General features: G+C 33.6%; 1 protein-coding gene across 1 annotated transcript; it reads right to left on the bottom strand.

Moving 5' to 3' along the window:
* Window positions 1-496: 496 nt before the first annotated feature.
* LOC115954777 (organic cation/carnitine transporter 4) lies at window positions 497-5,611 on the bottom strand. The gene is made up of 2 exons (XM_031072707.1): window positions 4,954-5,611; window positions 497-1,863 (listed from the first exon to the last, which is right to left on the bottom strand). The coding sequence occupies exons 1-2, from the start codon at window positions 5,375-5,377 to the stop codon at window positions 686-688; spliced, it is 1,602 nt and encodes a 533-aa protein (XP_030928567.1). The 5' UTR covers window positions 5,378-5,611; the 3' UTR covers window positions 497-685.
* Window positions 5,612-23,794: the final 18,183 nt, after the last annotated feature.

Raw genomic sequence — 23,794 nt, 5'->3', positions numbered from 1 at the left:
ATGAATTGCTTTCAAAAAAAAAAAAAAAAAAAGGTTGCATGAATTGTATTGGATCATCACCTGCATTTGCTTATATTATATTGGTGACTGGATGTTTGATTTGTAAAAGACTAGCCTCATGTTTGTTCTTTGATTTTTGGTTGGATAATTAAGACATGATTGCAGCTTCAGTTACCATGTGATAGCCATTAAATTGCTGCCCTGCCTTTTCAAGTAGAGGAACTTTGCTGTAGAATGCTTATCAACACTCATGGTTAATGTTAAAGATACTATATCTTTTCTTATTAATGTATCTCCTCATCTCCTTCATTAATGTATACCCTAATTTTTATATCTACCAGTTTAGGATTCATTATAACACAGAAAATATATAAAAATATCAAGTAAAAATGTAACCTCTAAGGCTTTACACAATATCGTAGGCTCACAAGCCAAACCAGTAATTCTCTTCGTGTTCTTTCTCTTATGCTTTCACTCTACAATTTTCCTACATCTACTTTATCTTTCTACAAATTTTTTTTTTTATATTTCATCTTTCATTTCAAGAGTTAGGTATGTGAAACATGCTATATTACACACACACACACACACACACAAAACCTATCATTAGAAGCTTACATGCATATTCTGATGAACGTAGAAAGTACAAAAAAAGAAGCAAAAAGTACACACACTGTGAACATCTTCACACAACTCTGCAAGCACTTTCTCCATCCTCCATTCCTCCCATAGTGTCATACAATGGCTTATGTAATGTCTCTGGCAGGTAAAAGGCAAGTATCCCTCCCAAAGTCCCACACACTCCAAACACTACAAATGGCAACCCACCACCCAAAACCACAACAAATGGTGCTAATATTGCTCCCATTTGCGCTGCCTGTGTTGCACATCCTAGTGCTGCATTTCTAACCACTGTTGGAAACAGTTCAGCTGTATAAATAAACAACAAGTTGTAAGTCCCAGCCATCCCAAAAATTCCCAAAATCCCACAGGCCATCCTCACTATCTTCCATATTCCAACACTGGTCATTAAGCTTCCCAAAAAGCAGAAAAATCCACTAAACCATAATGTCCCTATTGCCAATGGCTTCCTGCCAAACTTGTCCAACAAAACTGCTGTGATTGTAAAAGCTGGCATTTCAGCCACTGCATTAAGGAGCACGTTGAGATAAAGGTTGGTTTCAAGGTTGACAACATTTAGGCTAAGACCATAGTATACAACCGAGCACAAGAAGTTAATGGCCACAGCTAGAACTAGACGGGTACGAGTGATTGGTGATCGAACAACATCTATGAGAGAACCACTTATTGCTTCTTTAATTTCCAATTGCTCCTTGCAAGGCTGTTCATAGTTTGAATCTTTATTTGTTTCTTCATCAAGTGCCAACACAACTCCATCAGGAAGGTGTTTTCCATTGGTTTTAGCTATGTTGTGCATAAGTGTCATGGCTTCCTTTACTTTTCCTCGAACAAGGTACCATCTTGGAGACTCAGAGATAAAAGGAAGGACAATGACAAGAAAGAGAAGGGAGGGAATGGAAGAAGCGATATAAAGGGTACGCCATGACCGGAAAATATAGGCTATGCCAGAGAGTAATGCAATTCCGGTTGAGAAGAAGTAGAATGTGGACATACCAGCAACGCCGCGCTTTGTGGGGCCAACAGGTTCGGTGGCAAGGACGAAAGCACAAAGGCCAACACCGCCTGTGCTGAAACCAGTTAGTACGCGAAGTAGGACATAAGTCCAGTAGTCTGGGGAAAATGCTGTCAAGCAACCAAAGAGAGCGTTTAAGATACAAACTACTGTTAGGGAGCCTTTTCTTCCTAATTTGGAGTCTGAGAGATGACCAAATATTCCGGCACCTGAAAATAGAATATAAATATGTTAGCCATGATTTTAATTGAATTATCTTAAGACAAATTCAAGCAATAATCGTGCCAAATAATTGGGTTCTAACTCGTGGATGGGGGCTAATGCCTAATACACATACAAGAATGTTTATACGTACATACATGCAAAGAACCTATAAGTGTTAGTTTCTTTTATGAATCTTGTGGGGGGGCTTTTTTTTTTTTTTTTTTTTTTCAATAGCAAGAGTTTCATTCAATGTCCTAATGTCCCATATATGATCTATTGCTAGCATTTTTTTGGATCCAGCCTGCACAAAGAGTCATTATTGTCCTAGCATAATACAAAGGGACTAAAAGAATTTGTGGTTTTGTGAGGCATTTGATAAAGCAAAATCAAAAAGTTCAAATAATCTTTTTAAATGGAGGACCATCATATGTTCTTGATGAGAAGCAAACCCACATATCTATCAACTTTTTCTTTTTGGTAGGAAACAAAGCTATATCAACAATCTAGCCAATAATTTATATATATGACCAAGTCTGATGCTTGGTGAAAAATCCTGCAATTCAATTTCATTCAAATAGTTGGGGTGCCCCGCGAAAAGTGCAACTCAAATTTGGTCCCAGACTTAAAGCCAAGATAAAACCTCGGTACAAAAGTTTAATAACAAGATAGTGTGGGCATATTTCATGGCTGAAAAGGACTTATAGATCAATTTCATTCAAAAAGTTGGGATGCCCTGTGAACGTCCAACTCAAATTTGGTCCCAGACTTAAATCCATGATAAAACCTCTTTACAAAATTCCAATAACAATATAGTGTGGGCACATTCCTTGGCTGAAAAGGAATTATATTGCCTCACTCTTTTAAGATGAAGCCACAAACAAATGGTAAGCTTTATCCTAAATTGGAACAGAAGTTATCATCAAATTTATTTAGTTACTTTCAGTATGGATATGATGAAAAGTAGTGGCAAAAGGAAAAGCAGAAAAGAAGAGAAAAGTGCACAAACTACCACAGCAAGGCTACTTTCAGTCTCAGCTAGAGAAAATGTATGGAGGCGCATAAGCAATTAAAATAACAATAACAATAACAATGACTTTAGTGATCATTTATCCACATATTCGTTGTTTATGCGCTTTAACATAAGTGATTTATCTCATTTGTTCTTTCTACCATTTTATCCTTGAAATGAGCACAGCTAAAAGAGTCCTCCTAGTGCCACATAAAGTGGCACAAGACTTATTCAAGCTAAAAAGACAACATAAAAAGGTCATGGGGGCTTTTCACATGTGATATTTTAAGTTCTTTTTTTTTTTTTTTTTTTTGGTAAAAGTGATATTTAAAGTTCACATGTTAAAAGACAGGCAAATTTTCATGGGGCTCAAACACATTTTGGCCCATGCTGCGGAACACAGTAGTGGTTGTCACCACCTTTTTTGACATTCAAATAAGGGTGAGGTTTGGGTATAGTGTCTAATTGCACAAGTTAAGATTATAATACATGTCCACTTTTGAATACATGTCATCATCTTTAATGGGTTCAGTACATTACATGCACTGGACTTAAGCCTCACCCTTCAAATAACATATAGTATACAAGATTAAAGAACATGAAACTACAAATAATGGACATAAATTCCTGCAAATATTCATGCCTGGTGTTGAAATTTTGACAATGAAATTTGTAGGGAAAGTTAAGGTAATAGGATAGAGGCTCCGAGAAATATAAATGCAAACAGGCAAGAATACAGTTCCTGGAGGTTTGTCAATAGCTACACTCTGCAAAATTATCTACCAGATACAAAAAGCCTTACTCCTTATCCACAACTATGGAAATTCAAACCACATTGATTATAATATAAGATATTATTACTATGTCTTTTGTGTAGCAGAACATGAGCTATCTACCATCTAGAGGTCATTTCTTATTCAATATTCTTTAGGTAAAGGGACAGATGCTAAGACTATAGGCATACCGACAACAAATTCAATAAATATTTTTCTATAAGTTCTAGCTTTATCCAAAAGAACAGGATCTTTCCCCCCCGCCCTCTTCAGACATGCGTATCACTTTCCTTGGTCTCCTAAAATACGCGTCTGTCCTACCATATCTTTTGACTTTGTATTTTAGTTGCTTTTGTTTTTATCATCATTATTGCTATTGATTAAGCAATTCTTTGAAATTTCATATGTATGAAATCATTAACCAAAGCTTTATTCTAACAAATAGCTAGCACTAAACACATCTGATGATAAGGTAGTTACAATACTTTATGTGCACCAAACACCTTTTTCTTCTTGATAGTGAATACGATCTGAATTCCATAAATGAAACCAAACCTCATTATCTCTTATAAATTCCCAAAAGGCAAAATAATTTGCCAACTAATTTTCCATTAAAAAAAAAAAAAAAAAAAAATCTGCCAACTGGTGATGGTGATTATTCGTAACTCAACTTGGTACCACTCAATTAGCAGCATAAAAAAACATTAAAACCTTAGCCGCATGTTCTGACTAACTATACTAAGTTAAAAACAACAATAAAAGGCCATAGATTCCATTTCCGCATTGATATGCGTGTGCAAGAACGTGAACTCACTTAATTATGCAGAACAAGACAATCTATACCCTTTTCCCATTTCTTTCTTTATATTATCTTTTTCCTCTAGTTAGCCATTTATTAATAATACACACAAAACACAACTATTATAATATACTGTTCATGCATCTAAATCAAATCCCATCTAGCATGCACTTAACATGTCACAAAAATCCAATCAAAAAAAAAAAAAAAAACATGTCACAAAACAAAAACACACACAATCAATCGTTATCACACTTGCTGGTCAAAAACGGAACTCTTTCCTCTTCAATTAAACCCATTCACAAACTATAAAAAAATAAAAATAAAAGAACCCTACCCACAAAAATGTAAGTGGCTGGACATATTTTCACGTGGCTCACAACTAATACTGTTTTATTCTTTAACACTCACAACTTCTTACTGCAACTTGTTTGAAAAACCATTGTATTATTCTTTAAAATTTTAAAGCAGTGATTAATATTAACAAAATAAGAGAGAAGTGGAAAAAACTGACCTATCATGCAGCCGCCAAAAAAGAAGGCTTGGGCGAGCCCAACTCTATACTTGTATCCACAAACCAAACCCCACTCCGAAATAGTCGAGCTAGACGAGCCGCCGGTCCACTCCCACGAGCCCGGTTCGAACCCACAGACGGTCTTTGCCGTGGCATCACAACCCGACCCAGAAACGCAGCTCCAACCGGGTTCACGGTCCGCGAAGATCATGACCATGGTGTGGAAAGCCTCCAGAGCCCAAGCGAGGCTCGTCAACACGAAGTGCTTCAATTGCCACCACCCAAACTCGCCGCAATACATCCGGAGCATCTCGTCGATGCAGAGCTTCTCGGGTTCTGATGATTTCTTACCCGGCTCCAGAAGTGGCGATCGGAGCTCCGAGTTCACGTCCCTGGGATCAGATGAGGCTGTCGTGTCCGCCATTTCTACTGTGGTACTTTGTTGTTTCTTCGGACTATTAATATATATACACTTGTGGTGGTGGTGGCTTATTGAATTTAGATTGGACACGTGGAGGTATTACAGTATTAGAGCCGTTGGATTTGGGGCAAGATTAGACGTTGATTGGCATGGTTTAAAGGTTAAAGGTGAAAGAGGAATGTTCTTGGAATCTATTGGTTTTGGGAGGCTACATTGAGACTTGGAATTTCTAAAGTAAATTGTGTTTCCACGTTGGTGGGACTCTTGTCATCATCTTCTTTTTTTGATGAATTTGTCATCATCTTCTTAGGTATTTTATACTGGCTCTACTATATTTTCTCCTGGACTTTTGACACTTTGCCACACGTTGTTTCAAACTAGCTTTATCCCATTTTTATTTATTATTATTATTTTTTTTTTGGTTACTGGTGGTAAGTAACCACTTTTAAACCTTTTATCTCTCAAGCATGCCCTATCATTTCAATTAAAAATAAAAAGGTATAGCGTAAACTACATCCCTCAAAACTTATGTTTTGAAATTGTAAGGAGGGTGTTTGGTAGGTAAATTCAAACACATTTTTGAGTATTTTAAATAACATTACATATATTATCACATACTTTTTCATCCGCACATATAATAAAAACACCCAAATAATATTACTCAAACTCCTTTACCAAATAGGCCTACACCCTATAATTTTAAAATTTAAATTTTATTCACTGAAGTTATATATATATATTTTTATATCAATAGTCTTTATGTTCATGTTTTTATTTTATTTTATTTTTATATTAAGTGCTACTACATAAACCTGGCACAAGTTTTTAGTTTATCCAATATAATGATATCACGTTACTTTCACTATGTCAAGTCCTTTTTGTAGTCTGATTTTTTTTTAAATAATTAATAATTTTAATAATTTAAAGTTTTTTGTAGGTTACGAAAATGTCTTTAGAAGAACTAATCACGAGTAGCAAATTTATGTGGTTCTTAATGAGAAATATGGATGGAGGAATTATGGATGCAAACAGAATATACTTCACAAGATAAATCCAAATTTTGAAACTTTAGATGTAAAATCTAAAGATTCTCAAACTTGAGCTATGTAATCTGCACTTTAACAAAAATAAAAATAAAATAAAAATCTCTCAATCATGCAATCCATTTTCTTAGATGGTTAGAAATACTTATAGACTAAATATAATCTACCCGCAGCTAGAACCCATGCTCGATCTCTGCCTGCTTTTCTAAGCCAGGCTTAGGATGTATTGACTCGCCCGAATGATGTGGTGGTCTTGCTCTCTAGTCTCCATTTATTAACCGGCTTAATTGTAATTTATATAATTAAAGTTTGAATTATTTTAAATTTGTCTTCCAAAGTTTTAAGTTTTAGATTCATACCCTTGACCACTTCCATTAGTGTGTGTAAAATAGGATAAGTGTTAATTTTGCATATTTAAGCCTAAAAATCACCCACATCAGTCAATTTAAAAGTGTGTAAATTTACATTATTGTTACAATAACTATGTAAATATACACGATTACTATTCACATTCCATTTTTTAATACTTATTTACTCATATATACAGATAGTAATAAAAGTTGATAATCTGATATAGGTGTTTTTGAAAAGTTGTTGTGTGGAATAGAAAAAGTAATTTTTTTATATTAGAATATAGATAAATTTTTAGACAAATTAATGTGAATGCTCTTAACTTATATCTCATTTGAGAAAAAGCTCTTCCATCTATAACTGAAATGGTTATTAGGGTCCGTTTAGATACAACTTATTTTTGCTGAAACTGAAAACTGAAAACATTGTAGCAAAATAATTTTTAAATGTGTAAATAGTACCGTAGGACCCATTTTTAATATTTTTAAATGCATGAACAGTGCTGCTACAATACGTGAACAGTGATAATTGTCTCCTGTACAGTAAATCCATGTGATTTTACTGTTCATGTGCTAAAAAAAAAGAAAAAAGAAAAAAGATTAAGGAAACGTGAAATAGAAAACGTAGACGCACAATAAGTCCTATCCAAACACATACTTAGTTTAAAATGTCATAGTTTTTTCTGTTCAAAACTATGTTGTGTTAGCTTAAAATATCAAGATTTTTGCTTTTTGCTAAACTGCCCTTTTTATCTCTCAATACACCTAAACAACCCTGACATATTTTTTATTTATTAATTTATATCATTAAATTTATACAGTATTTTTTATTCTTTTGTCTTTTTATTCTCTCTCTGTTTGGCATAGGTCTAGAGAAATCAAATGAGTGCGATCCATGGGCGGCTCTAGGTATAGTCCAGGGGGTTCAAATGAACCCCCTGAGCTAAGCCAAAAAAAAAAAAAAAATTTATATATAATTTTTTTATTTGACCCTCCTAAAATAAATTTTGGACCGCCTAGACCTAAGTTTTAAGCTTAGCTAAAATGAATTTGAATATGATCATCTTGACAATATCTTGGTCTTTTTAAACACAAAAAATAAAATAAAATAAAAAAACCATTAACAAACCAATTTGATCTAAAATATGGGGAAAATATAGTAAGCCTAAAAACAAAAGTATAAATTTGTTCATCTTAAATCTTAAAAAAAAATCATTTAGATCTTAAAAAATTTGAAACAAACTAATACATAAAAGTTTATTGTATTGAGATCTCACTTGGAATTCAATTAACAATAATAATTCATATGTTGATTGTATTTAAAAACAATAGATGATTTCCAATATTTAATCTTAACAACAATAATTAGTATATTCATCGTATTAATAAATAATATGCAATGAATTTATAGTTTATCTTATACGAAAAACACTATGTTCATAATGTGCTCATAATTAATAAAGTCTAAGTGGCAGACTGTTACTCACTGTTATTGATGAGAAAAAAAGTAATTTCAGTAATGAATTTAAATTAGAACTAATAATAATTTATAACCTAAAATTTGTTAAAAAAGTATTATAAAAATATTGTAAATGTAATATTTCTCATCTTTTATTCTCTTGCTAGTACGTACAACAAAATTTTTTGTAATAAAAAAATCACATAGACGGCGAGATTCACTTTATTTTTACTCAAAATGCATTTTGTTATTGACTACTCTCAAAATATATCTTGGAGCCGCCACTGATGTGATCATTGTACAACTGGTGATCCTTCATTCCGTTTGCCAAGTCTACATCTTTAGTTTTTTTTTTAATCATATTTGACGATAAGCACGAGTCTATTCAGTGCACTTGCTTGTGATGACATCATGAATCTTCAAAGCCGCCACTGATGTGATCATTGTACAACTGATAATCCTTCATTCCGTTTGCCACCAAGTCTTCATTTTTATTCTTTAGTTTTTTTTTTAATCATATTTGACGATAAGCACGAGTCTATTCAGTGCACTTGCTTGTGATGACATCATGAAGCTTCAAATCAAACTTGATGAGGACTAACATGATCATAGACACTTGCCCCAAGACCTTTAGTTGTGGACCTTGTGGTTTCGCTCGCTTCAAGACCTTCAAGATCATGAGAGGGAAGCATTGTGCACGAGAATCTTCACCACATCCGCAAGATAGTGTTTGTAGTAGTGCAATGGGGTTTCTTGTTGAGAACCGAGAGAAAGGTTGGTTGTGAAGGTGGTTTGGGGTTTGTTTGGGTTTAAGCGTATTGGATTTTGATTTTTGACACCAATCCATGAGGATTTGGAACGAGGTGTTTTGAGTTCAAATTTATTGGGTGGTTGGGTGTTAATGGCAGAGCTAGGATTTAAGTTGAGGGGGGCAAAATTTATATATAATATATGCACTTATATAAATTTTTATGTGAATATATAATATTTGAGAACAATTTGAAAAATTAAAAGCTATTCATTTAAATACTAAGTAATATTTAATGTAATTATACCAAAAAAAAAAAAAAATCTACAAACAAAAAAAGCTTACTCATAATATTGTATTTGAAATATTTCTAACATGAGTGATCTATTTTTTTTTTTTTTTTTAAGAGCCAAAACTCAAGTCATGAATGCAACTATTAGTAGTTATATAGATACTGAGTACAATATATGTGAATTTCCATTATTTTGGTTAATGTGTTTCCATAAAATGTTCAAATTATAATATGGTAGGAACAAACTAAAAAAATTTCAGTGCAAAACATGCTAGTGGAGGACTTAAGATTCCTCAATAGTTCATTTAGAAATTATGCTCTATTTCAAGGTTAAAGAAACAAAGTGGCATTTAAAAAACCTAAAAACAAAAAATAGATAGGGGTATTTTAATAATTTAAGGTATTTTTTGGGTGGGCCATGAGGGGCGATTGCCCCCCCCCCCCCCCCCGGACCCCTCCTGGCTCTGCCCCTGTTGGGAGTTTAGGATATGAGATTTAGATCTATCCCAACGTTTTTTTCACGGAGTTTCCTAAAACCGCCGCTATATGTCACCTAAAGCGACGCTTTAGTTGGATGTATCTATTGAGGATGTTTGAAAACGCCTGTCTTGGTCTTTTTTTTGTTTAATTTATATTTTTTAAAACAGGGCCTATTATGGCGCTTCAAAAACACTGCAATAGGTAATTGGGTTATAAAGACCTATTATAGCGGTTCAAAAGCGCCACAAATTATAGCTCCAAAATTGAGAAAAAGAAATTTTTTTTTTTAAAAGAGCTATTATGGTGGTTCTAAAATGCCGCAGTAGGTATTTGGAAAATAAAAACCTATTACAGTGGTTTGGAAGCACCACAATTGGTCTAAAATTGAGGACCAAATTTTTTTTTTTTAAAGGACGAGATATTACAGTACTTTAAAAATGCCGCAATAGATAGTGTAGTGGTATCATGATAGTGTTAGATCAATTGGGTTTTGTAGGGATTTAACTTTGGGCCTTGGGGATTTGTCAATTAGGATTCTTGATTTATGTTTAGATGCCAAGTAAATACTGAGAATGATTTTTATATTTTTAGTTTATTTTTTTTTTAGATGGAAATTATTTAATTTTATATTATTAGTTTATATATGATAAACTAAGAATGTATTGACCCCTTGTGATAAATTAACCAATTAATTAGCCAAGTGAATTAATTAAGTTAATTAACATGCAATACACGTGGTAGCACAAACAAATCACCAACTAAATTAATATGCAGCTAAAAATAAAGTTGACACGATGATTTGTTTACAAATGGGGAAAACCTTCCAGGCAAAACCCCACCAGGTGATTTTAAGGTCACCACTCTCGAGAATCCACTGTTATCACAACAAGCGGTTACAAGTAAAAGAATCCCAGTACCTTATACCAACCTACAGTTGAACCCTTACCCCAATACCCAATTGGACTTGTTCTGTAGTGACAATCTCTCATTTTTAACGCATGGTTCCCAATACGTGACTAACCAATCGATGCACGGATCTAAGTACGTGGCTAACCACCAACTTGAGAAGGATGTTGGCTGCAAAGTTCTTCAGTTCATCAACATGATGAAGATCACGAAACTCCTTGGTTACAAAACCCTACGGCGTATAAACGCAGCAACTACCTGAAGAGAAAGATGAACTAGGGAAAATTGTCTTCGGTCACAATATGCTTGTGAAAAACCTTTGCATCAAGTTACACTCACTTGCATCAGTTGTGACGGCCCTTAAAATAATCCTTATATATGTTTAGGGTTGTAAGAAAAGAAAGCCTAAACAAGCATATATGGATTGGAGTGAAATCAAAACTGAAAATCTGATTTTCTTAAATCTTGATAGATAGGTTATCTATTGAGCAGCTGTCGAGCATCGGACAAAAACTGCCTTTTAAACCTCGATAGAAGCTATCTGTCGAGCTTTAAAATGTAGCACTTCTTTACTTGTTTCTTGGACAAACTTGCATGGCTTTAACACTTGGACTTGAATTCTTGTTCCTTGAAGCATTAAATACATCCTAGATCTACCCAATTACAAGTAAAGTGCGTTTTGTCAAAGGATTAGCCAATTTTACATTGACATATGTTCCTAACATGATTCACATTTGTCCTAACAATCTTCCCCTTTGGCAATCCATGAAAAAACCACAGCAAACAAATGAACATATGAGAAAAGTCATAAATCACTCAACTCATACTCATTTGTTGAATACAATAAAATCTATCCTAACACAAACTCTTGAAAAACTTTGCAAGAAGAGAGTTCATTGCAAGAAAGATTTTGACAACCTGTATTTCTAAAATACTTTAAACAAAACTCATTACGGCATCTTAGTGTGAAACATAAATAAAAGATTGTATACAATATATAAGAAGCATGTGCACAAGGAGAGAAAATAAACAATACATGAAGAGATAGGTGAAACTATAATAATAACCTCAATATATATAAACATAAAAAATGAGTACAAGGTTTGCTATTACAATGTAAGAACAATGTATCTGAAAAGTAAAGAAAAGAAAAGATACAATAAGTCCTCACTACATCCCTCATAAAAAGAAAACACTCCTCCTAACAAAAATATCTATCTCCTATACTAACTCTCCCCCTAAGAACATGACTACTCTCATACTCAAAACTACTTCCCCTTTTTGTCATGAATGACAAAGGGCAAGTAACTCAAGCAATCATCTCGTTGTCATCGAAAGAGCTAGCATCCTCATCCTCATCATCATCATCATCATCGTCGTCAGAGTCACCATCATCGTCCTCGTCCTCAGATGCCTCTGGAGAAGAAGAGGGAGATGCCATGAAGCCACCAAGGTGAGCTTGTTGTCGAGCAATACGGTCGACAAGGGTGTTCACCTGACATAACTCATCACTGAGTTTGTTAAGGTGAGCATCCATATGCTGAAGCTGTGCCATGACCGCCTTGAGGGTCACACCACCCGCAAATGAAGATATTCGGATTATGTGAATGTTCATAACTGTGACCACTCAAATAAGTTTGCTAATGGGTTTGTACGCAAACCATCTCCTAAATACAGCTAATCAAGATTCTACAAATAACAAAATTGGGGAATTTTGTGAATTTCATTATATGGAGAGAAAAATTTGACCCTCCCCTAAATATGGTTTTTTATTTATAAGGAACGAAGAGTTGTAATAATAATTAAAAAAAAAAAACATATTTAAAAGGTGACTTATACCTTCATTGCCAAAGAAAATACACATTTGAAAGGCCACTTATATTGAAACAAACACTCTAAAATGTTGCCAATGCTCTCTTGTTGTTCTACAAAATTTTCTAGTAAACATGTTTTTTTTTTTTTTTAAGAATTGTTTCTTGAGTGAATGACCCTTCTTACTCAAGTAAATTCTTCAATAATAGAAAAAAAAATTCAACAAGGTCTTTACAGAAAGTTTGCTTGTCCTTTGTTGGAGTGGAACTTAAATCGCTTGAACAAAACTAAATTTTGCTAGAGAAAATTTAAATCTTGATCAAGTGAGATTTTGAAAATTTCAATTTAATTTTACATTAAAATATTCTTTATTCTTTTAATTACAACCATGTGTAACTTCAACGTGGTAAAGGGTAGGAAATATCTATCCAGGATAGATTATAGTATTATACAACTCTTTCATGTGATTACATAATTAGCATGCATTTGAAAATAAACAGAAGAAAATTACAAACTACATTACACTAAATTTATCATGGTCCATCCCAATAGATTTGATTACAAGGGAAGAAGTACATTGTTCATAATCAATGACAATGCAGATGCCATTGCAACAAATTCTAGAAGCAGGACTGAGTTTACTGAGAGACTCCCAGCAAGCCAACATGTGAGGCCAGTTGTGATAAACCCAACTAGTTGTCCTGATATGATAATGCTAATGAACTAAGAATATAGGCAATTTTAGTTTGTAGCATGTCACAAAGAAGTGTTGTAATGCTATGGTGTGGAACATGGTGTATTAGTTCAACAATCAGTAGCCTAGTGTTATATTTATACATGTAATCTTTTCAGTTACAACTTTGCTTATTTCTTTCCCTGATACTATCAATCATCAATTAATAAAGAAGCCATATAGCGCCTTATTGTTTCCTTGAACTCTGTTTATTGTCATGCTATTATGAGAAAGCCCACACTTCTGCACTACCAAGCTCAGGCAACAGATTGCACCTTACAGCTTCAATGTACCTGCCACATCCATTCACCTGGATGGAACAATATGATATTGATTTCCAAGTGACAGACAAATAAGACAATGAAAAGTTTCAAATTCCAAACTGTCAACAAGAAATAACTTACGCTTTATTTTTCTAAATACAACAAACATAAAAATAAACCAAACAAAAAAGTTGGGTCCCTTCCCCATGTTTCTTAATACATTATTCTTATTCATCAAACAAAAAAGTTGCATTAGTTTAACTATTGATTTAAATGTGTCTAACTTCACATATTTATTGAAATATAATAGCATAATGAAATTCAAGGTCTATTGTATTCAACAAGAAAACTTTTCAAATAATTACATCACCTTTTTTTACAATTTAAACCCCCCAAAGCGCGCACCTAGTGCAATAAAAATTAATTAGGAGAAGCAAAAGGAAAATTCTCTTGAATATACCTTTGAAAGGATTGATGAAGTGAGGAAAAAAATACACAAAATACCAAGAGAGCAACCTCTCTGGTGAAAAATGGCACAAAATTTCTTCTTTCATTTTAATTTTACAATAACATTGGAATTGGAAAATTGCAGTGAATACCAAGAGAGCAACAAGACAATGCGACACTTACTCCTCACCAATAAAATACAAAGTCCAACAACTTCATCATATCCAGTATAGGGTAACAAGCCCAATAATCACTGGCAAGGTTTTGCTTGTGTGGAATCATAGGCATGAGCCATAGGAGTCCCTCTAACTCTGCTTTCAAAAGTGATAGGTTGGAAACTACAATCACTAAATGGTGTATAACAGACTTTATAAAATGATAAATAATAATTTATCAAAAAAATCATATTATGTGAATTAGACTAATTTCAAGTAGTGAACTATAGAACAAGAATACATCTCCAGATTTAGAAATTCATCAATTTGTATATTCATAATATATATATATATATATATGTAATTTATTCATGTAAGAACTTGAAATACTAACTAAATAAATCCTATCAAAAGAACAAACACAGCAGCGCAAGACCGGGGATAAAATACAATGAAAAGCCCCAAAAAAGTTTCATCCTAAAAGAATATCATGATTTGAAACCTAAACAAAATTAGCTGGAACAAGAAATCAAGATGCTCATAATAGAAAAATCAGATTTGTTTAGGGTTGAACTTAACCACTTTGGAATCCAATCAAAACGCACCAAGGTACCAAAATACAGCAAAACCCATACCAAAGCAAGTGATTAACGTCCAAAAAAACTAACCCAAAACCATCAATATTTCGAAATCCAAACCTTGAGGTTGCAACACCACGATCACGGCGGCTTCGGCACATTTTCCAGGTTCTAGCACAAAGTCCGGTGGAGGCGTGGAGATTCGGTGCTAAGAAAAGGCGGACGACATGCGTTTGGGTATACTGTTGATTCCTCTAGAAACTGATATGCGACGTAGACGCAGTTGTGTTTTTGTTTTGAATTTGGGGATTAATCTAAGTTATTCTTGTTTGTGGTAAGGTGTATGTGGTGTTTGTTTGGTTAACGACGTGGCGTTCTCTCATTGGAGGTGTAAAACCTCACTTTTACTCTAGCTCCTGACTGGAGTCAAGCTCTATGAATGAGTATGGTTGTGTTTGTTCTTCATTGTTTTATCTGTATATGATTTAATTGTGTTTTGCCTCTTGTGATTATAATAATCTTGATTAAGAATTGAATCAATCGATTGGTAGTTCAAGTTGAACAAGTCTAAATCAGTATTTTTCATTCTCCTTTCGAATAGAAGAAGTTGCCCCAACATGGATCTTCACTATAATATTATTTATTGTTTTTTTATGGACAAGTTTAAAGAAAATAGAATCATAACTGTAATGCTCTGTTTGTTTCAATATAAAATATTTTCAGGAAAACATTTTCCAATTTTACAGTGTTTGTTTTACAATAAAATATTTGGTCAAAAGTAAAATATTTTTAGTCAACCAAATCAATCTAGGCAAATTTATGTAAAATATTTTATACTTAAAATTTTGGGAAAATATTTTACATTTGCTCAATCTTCACACCCCGATACTTATCACTCCCGCACTTTCGCGCTAAAACTCTCCTCTAGTATATCTCTCCAAAAAAATCCAGCCACCCTCTCAGATTTCTCTCCAAAAAACCCAGCCACCTTTGGCCCCCTCTCCCGCCAATCTTTGGCTCCAAGGTCCAAGGCACCATCGACCAGCTCCAGCTTCCGCTGGCCCCACCCATCGCCGGCAAAACCAGGTACTTTTCTACCTTTTTAGATTAGATTTCTCATTTTCTTTTCGTTTTTCTTCATCTCTAACCCTTCTTTGGGTTTTCTTAGGTTCGATCTAGTGTGTCGTATGGTTTTGTTTCATTTTGGCTTTTGTGCTCGCTTCTTGTTACTGGGTTTTTGGTTTTTGATTTTTAGTTAATACTATGTGCGTGCCTGTTTGAATTTTTCAATCTAAAAATGGATTGGTGATCAGTGGGGTCAGAGTACAAATAATTTAGGCAAATGGGTTTTTTTTTTTGTTTTTTGTTTTTTTGAAGCATTTATAATAGAAACATTTGCTTCCATTTATTCTTTGATTTTGTATGTTTTGTTAGCAACTAGATGTGTGTTATATAATTGGTTTTGCATTGTTCTGGGCACGGTTGTTAAACTGGATGATTGCTTGATTTTGGGTTTGCCATAAGATATAAAGCTAGTGGCTTTTGTAACAATTTTGAGATTTTGGGTTTTGCCATATGATGTATATGATTGGCCACAAGAGTAGGTTATAATTGATTTTTTCTTAACGGCATAAACTTCTCTCAACTGTGGTTTTATGTTCATTTCTTAGTAAATATTTGTGAGGTGAAGGATTCATTGGTTAAGGGTAATGTGGTTCTGATATTTTAAAGGATACAGGGCCATTACAAAAATTATATGGAATGTTTCATACTTGATTCTGATATATTTTTTCTTTTTGTGTGTGTGTGTGTGTGTCTACTTCTTTTTGCATATTTGCTTTGTGTGCCAAACCCTGGTTTTAGCCATTGATATGGTTATTAAAATATGTAGCTGCAGCAATGGTGCGAGTGAGTGTTTTGCATGGTGCTCTTAAGAGCATATACATATTTGATTTCTTATGGTTTTTCATATGGGTTTTTTGGTGTTGATTTGGTTGTGTGAGATTTATTTATTTTTTTGATGATTTTGACATTGGTAGCCTGGGGCCCTGGTTGCTGCTCTCTCTCTCTCTCTCTCTCTCTGTGGGAAATGGTTAGGTTGTTTAAGAGATTAGATTGGATTAATTAGTGTTTTTCTGATTTGATTAACTTGACCCTGGACCTGTGTATAAGGTTATATATACTTCTTATAAATGAAAAAAATAGCTGAATCTTTTTATCTTTAAATTTGATTTTGCATTTGTTATTGTTGCCTTGCTAGTGATGCATCATTTTAGCCGGAATTAACCTTTTGACATAATGTTCTTCTGATTTATATAAATTACGTTTTATGTTTTGTAATATTCAGTTTGTTATTATTTTCACCTGCTTGCTATTAGCAACCAAGACAATGTATTATCAGACAAGAATGATAATATTTAATGGGAATGTCTGCCACACTCTGTTCAAAATTATCCACACTAATCTTCCTAACTTTGTGTCTTGGTTGCTGCCTTCATTAGGATATATGTATTTTAAACTATACCAACTAATAACTACTCATTATGTAGTCAATCATTAAAAAAAAAAAAAAAAAGTAAAAATCTACAACCACTCACCTTTGATCACTTATTTGGTTGTTGCCTCTGCTTTTTGGTTGTGTGGTTGGCTTTTTCTATTTTGTTTTAGTTTTGTGTGGCTAAAGAAAAGTTAAAAGAGCCCATTATCTTGGTTTTGTTATGTAGATGGATAACCAAAAAATTCAAGCAGCAGTTCTTGCCACAGTTGCATCTTTCCTTGCTGTGGGAGCTACAATATTAGAAGACATTAGGTCTAGGAGATTTAAAATTAGGTAACCTAGTGTGAACTGGGATTATGAAAGAGAAGGTTTTATAAGTGATATTCTTCATCGAGGTGACACACGTTGCAATTTTATGATAAGAATGAGACCTATAGCTTTCTATGAATTATGTAGAATTCTTGTTGAGAGAAACTTGGTACGTGAGACTATCTACATGCCTATTACAAAGCAGGTGTTGATGTTTTTGCATACTATTGGCCATAATGTTAGGTTTCGAGTCGTTGTTGCCAAGTTCCATAGATCGATTGAGACAACATATTGATATTTTAAAATTGTCCTTAAAGCAGTTGCAATTATATAGGCATGTTGTTAGATTACCTGACAACTCTACACCCCCAGAGATAAGGAATAGTAGAAGGTTTTATCCTTACTTTAAGGTAAACTTTTCAAATTTTGTTTGTTGTTTTTTTATTTGTTAGATGATTTTTGAAATGAACATTACTTAATATTGGTCATCATTAGGATTGTGTGGGAGCAATTGATGGAACTCATGTCCATGCATCTATTCCAATTGAAATCCAAGGAAGGTTTCGTGGTCGAAAGGGGGGGACAACACAAAATGTGTTAGTTGCAATTTCGTTTGACTTAAGATTCACCTATATGTTAGCTAGTTGGGAAGGCAGTGCTCATGATTCTCGTATTTTAAATGATTCACTTAGTAGACCAAGGGGACTTAAAATTCTAGAAGGTATTATATAGATAACTAGCCTTTATGTTTGGTTTTATGCTGGATTTAAAAAAAAAAAAAAAAAAATTGATTCATAATTTGCAGGTAAATATTATCTTGGTGATGCTGGTCATGGAAATAGACCTGGAATCTTGTCTCCTTATCGAAGTGTTCGATATCATTTGAAAGAGTTTAGTGATCATCCACTTGAAAATGCAAAAGAATTATTCAACCTTCGTCATTCTTTGTTGCGAACTACCATTGAGCGAGGGTTTGGAGTCATAAAAAAAACGTTTCCGTGTCTTGGATGCAGAACCATTTTGGTCTTTTAGTACACAAGTGGATGTGGTTTTAGCATGTGGTGTTATTCACAATCACATCATGGGAGTTGATCCTAATGACCCAATTATGCAAGCTGGAACATGTGAGACAGAGTCTAGTGATCGAGTCCGTAGAGAATGGAATAATAAGAGGGATGAGATATGTCAAGCAATGTGGGCTGACTACATAGTTAGGAGACATGCATAAATTTATTTAGTCTAAGTTGTTTGGAGTTATTTGTTGATGATGTATTATAGCTTTCTAGCTAAGATTATGTGTTGTCTACTTTATTTGGCTTTGTATTTGGTTGCTAATAGAGCATAAGTGGATATCTTGTACACTTTTTAAAATGTAATTATTGAATGTTTTTGTGGGGAAATAGTTAAAATTGTTATTTGGTTCCTCAAGTTCAAGTCAACATGGCTTTGCATTGTTTTTGGATGGTGAATTTTTTGTTCCATAGTTTCAGTTTTTATTTTTGTAATAATGTTTTATATTGTTATCATCATAATGGTTGTGATTCATTAGATTGTCCTTTTGGCTATAGCAATGTCCAAGAACAAGGGGAAAGAACTAGGATCTCAACTTAGGTGGACACAACCAATGTGTGACATGTTGTTTAAAATGTTGGTTGTTGAGGCTAAACAAGGCAACAAGCCCTCAAACAAATATAAGCCTCAATCCCTTGACAAGTGGCAAAAGAAATTGGTGTGAAGTTTAATGTAGAGTGTCATGCATCACATGTGCATAACCATCTTCGTACGGTTAGAAAAGAGTGGAAACTCATTCAGGAGATTCGGAAAAAAAGTGGATTTGGTTGGGATGATAATTTGAAAATGATCACATGTGACAAGCAAACTTATGATGCTGAAGTGCTGGTATGAAATTTATATAAATGAGCTTCATTTTTTTTTTTTTTTTGAGGATCAATAATGATTTGTACATTTATTATATTAAATCATCCAATTTATTGACATTGTCATATTTCTTTGAACAGGCTCATCCCGCTCATGCGCCTTATTTAAATAAAAAAAATTGAACAGTATGATGAGATAGCTATTGTTGTTGGTAAGGACATGGCAACTAGTGGCTTTTCAAAGCAATGGAGTGAATGTTCTCCATTGGTTGAAAATGAAACCCCACAGAATGACATCCAAAATCCAGAGTTTGAAGGTGACTCTGATATGTTGCCAAAAGATGCCCATGAAGCTTCGAATGGAACTTTATCTAAGGGAAGGAGCCATAGAAAGAGAAATTATGCAGCTATGAATGAAGATGGTCCTTTTAATGAGATGACTGAACAACTCAAACAGATTGCAGTAGCTGTTACAGCTCTGAGTCATGGCCCAGTTAATACAAATGAGCTTCATAAAGTAGTGATGAATGTTGAAGGCTTTGAAGAAGACATGCTTGATGAAGCTTTTGATCATTTGGTTAATGATGAAAAGGCAGGAAGGGCCTTTATGGCTAAAAATGATAGGATGAGAAAGCTTTGGTTGGAGAAAATTTTTCAACAAAACCTTCTAACTTGAAGTTACTGGATACATTGTGTGAAACATGTTAGTGGTAACATGGTATTCTTTAGGTTATTAATAATTATGGAACAATTCCATATTTTAGAAGATTATGTGTTAATGTTAGCTATATTGTCATAGTTTTTGGGTTTTGTTATTGTAAGTGTGCTTATGGATGGTTATGCAACACTGATTGACATGTTTTGGAGTTATTATGAAATAATGTTATATTTTGGATTCATTAGTATTATGATAATGTTATATTTTGTCCAGCTATATTTTTGCAGGTTCTGCTATATTGGTTGAGAAATATTCTATAGGTTCTTTCATTTTGTTAATTCAAGGTATGCAGTTGGTTCTTTCTTTGTTGGCAAGGGCCAGAAAAAGAGAAAGCATGGTCGCTGATGTCTCAAATGCTTTATAGAATTTTTGGCTTCAATTCAGTACTCTGGACATGTTCCATGACCCAAATGGACATTTTGCTACTAGAAGAAGGCAAAATGATGTTTTGCTCTGCTGAACTCCCTGTGTAGCTGCATTAGTCATGATTATTACAACAAGTGAACTCACTAGATATTTGCATGGGGCTGGAAACTAAGGGTGCTAGCTGTGGTCTTGAATATTTGTTGTTATATATTGATTCATCTAGCACATTCTTTGACACGTTCATATATTGATATTTTGATATATTGAATCTTTGTTGTTATCAATGATTCATCTAGTACATTCTTTGACACATGTTCAATACTTGGATATGTAATTGAGTAGATGATGTGTGTATGAAGATAATACTAGAACACTTAAAATTCAACGGATGCCATTTTCCATGGTTATTAAACTCTGGATTTTAGCTCTCAGTACAATTTTAAATTTTTACCAGTTTTTTTTTTTTTTTTTTTCATTTTACATTGTGCCAAACATCAAAAAATAATTTACACAACATTTTCATATACATTGCCAAACACTGTAAAATGAAAATATTTTCTTGTAAATATTTTACATGTAAAATATTTTACTTTTACAAATATTTTACATTGAAACAAACGGAGCATTAATATTCAAACCTTTAGCATTTTGTTTTCTTATAGTCAAAGTACAACACTACATGTCAAAGTTTAGTTTTTCTATGCAAATGTAAGATCCTATTTGTTAATATGTGGCATGTGTATATATAATCCTTTTTTTTTTTTTTTGCTGAGAAGCGTATATATAATCTAGACCTTGAAACGTGGGAGAGCCCATGGAGCACGTGGATGATTTAGAATATAATTAATTTTTGGTCTTGTTTTTGGTTTCCTGGCTTAGTCTTTGCAACCTTTCTCACATGGTAGAGTCCTTTTAGTGCCATATAAAGTGGCACAGAAAAAGCCACAACTCGCCTATGTGGTGAGTTGTAGTTGGTGGAGGGGTGGGAGTGGGACACCCCTCCACCAACTAAACTCGCCACATAGGTGAGTTGTGGCTTTTTCTGTGCCCTCCACCAACTACACTCGCCACATGGGCGAGTTGTGGCTTTTTTTGTGCCACTTTATGTGACACAAGACTTTTCCCACTTGGCATCCAATAATAAATAAATAAATAAAGTAGCTTTTCTACAAGAGGTTTATTTGGGATCTGTTTATTTTACTGAAACTGAAAATATTCTTAAACCCTACTTCAAACGAAAGCAAATACCTTGGACATGTCACAACTCACAAGCAATTACTGAGTGACCATTTGAGACAAGAATCACAAGATCAAAAGAGAACACTTCGTTCTTCACATTTTTTGAAAGGCGTACAAAACCTGATACAATGTAACAAAATGATTCGTAAAAGAACATATTAAGTGCACTTGATTACACTCTAAATGTTCAGTAAGTTTTCATTGCAATGGTTAGGAATAGAATTATAAAAAAAATAGTTCAATAAATTCTCACCACAGCTAAAATCAGCTATTACCAAAGAAAGGTTGTGATCCTTTAGAGAATCAATAGCAAGCTCAATACACTTATTAAAGTAGTGTTCATTAATATATCAAATAATAATTGATTATGTTAAGTTATGGTTTTTTATATAACATTTATGCTGGCTTTATTCCATCATAAAAAGTGTTGTAATTTCATTAATTTATTTCTTTATATTTTGTGAGATTTAATTGTAATGGGTTTAGTCTTAAGTGGTGAAGATTTGATCAAGATAGTTGAAAGTCACATGAGGAACATATGTCGGAAGTTGAAGAGTCAGTGTATCTCACAACTCATCTTGTGACTAGGCCAACTTGCGAGATGACCCGTGAGATGCATTAACAGCTAGGATTTTAAGTGTAACTCTTATACTCTTCACTCATACTAAATATATCCTTATTACCCAAAAAATTGTAAGGAGGCTACTCAGAATAAAACCCTAGAGAGAGGCTTCTACAACATACCCACCATTTTAGAGAGAGCTATTCATCCTCAAGAGAGAATTCCTTTGTAATCTCTTCTCCTTCCCCTCTCCCATTGTTATACCTTGAGAGGAGATTTATACCCAAACATGACCCACACACTTTCAGAGTGTAGTGTGTATTTTGGAGCTTGGGAAGCATTGGGTATTTGCCAATATAAGTCGGTGAGTTTTGGCGGTATTGCGGGATCGGTGAGGCTAATGAAAACAAGACTCCAAGAAGTCCATTGGTAGCTGAAGCTTGGAGGGCCCATGTACTTTGTGTAGATTAGACTTGGAGGCTCATTTTGGTATCCTCATACTCCAACTTATTCACTAGTGGATCGTTTCAACTTGGAGAGCTACAGAGAGGTTTTTACGTCGAGTTCTTTAGTTTTCCTCTTCAATAACACATTTTCATGTTATCTTGAGTTTGCTATTCTTTTACCCACTGCCCTTTTCATTTTAGCATTGCACTTACTTGTTTATCCATGCAATTGTTGAATGCTTCGATTGATTAATTTGCTAATCACATATATTCCGCATTAAGTATATTAAGCATAGAATCAATCAAGTCGTAAGTTTAAAATTGGGGGTCTAAACAAGCTCTATCATTAGTAATATCGAGCTTTCAGTTTATTTATTCATTTCTCCTTCTCTTCTCTTCTCTCTCTCTCTCTCTCTCTTTACGTGAGTTTGTTATTGGAGGGTTCAAGCACATGTTGTATGCAGTTGATGCCTTGATGGAGCAGCATACCCAACTTTGCTCCAACCTATGATGGCATTGTTTCCTTGCCTTCAACTTGAAGCTCCTATCAATGGGGAAGCTTGAAAATTTTTCAGGGGGCCAAGCTAAATATATATACACACACACCCACACACACATAAAACATGTTAGTAACGTGATTTAAGAAATGTTATCTTCTTACATATAATTTTTTTTTTTCATTAAGTACTTTACATGTCTAAAAATATAACATCAATAAAAACTAAAGAATTTTTAACTCCTAACCATGAAATCAACATTTATCATTTCCCCTAAAAGAAAATAAAAATGTCCATATCTCCAAATTTCAGAATAAATAAATAAAAAATCGTAAAAAAGGTTTGTTATTGTAATTTACTTATACATTTCTAGGATATTTCATAAATACATTAAGTACACATTGATTTAATGAGTTACATATGACATAAAAGTAATTAAATGGAACAACAATGATGCATTAATCATCTATATAAATGCATTACATGTTTTTTCTAAAAATTTAGGGGGCATTGTTTAAATTAGTTGACGAATCACGTGATGTGTGGGAATATGTAATTATTTTGAAATGTGATATAATATATAATTTAATCTTAAATTTTTGTTGTAGATAATTTTTTGTCCTTAAAATTTAAACAACATATA

This window comes from Quercus lobata, chromosome 8, assembly GCF_001633185.2.
Source record: "Quercus lobata isolate SW786 chromosome 8, ValleyOak3.0 Primary Assembly, whole genome shotgun sequence".
Classification (NCBI taxonomy): Eukaryota; Viridiplantae; Streptophyta; class Magnoliopsida; order Fagales; family Fagaceae; genus Quercus; species Quercus lobata.
This window is presented reverse-complemented; position numbering and strand designations above follow the sequence as displayed.

Coding starts and splice junctions, on each gene's coding strand:
- LOC115954777 (XM_031072707.1), bottom strand. CDS start 5,377: ATGGCGGACACGACAGCCTCATCTGATCCCAGGGACGTGAACTCGGAG. Junction 1,864..4,953: donor TTTTGGCGGCTGCATGATAG/GTCAGTTTTTTC, acceptor TTCTATTTTCAG/GTGCCGGAATATTTGGTCAT.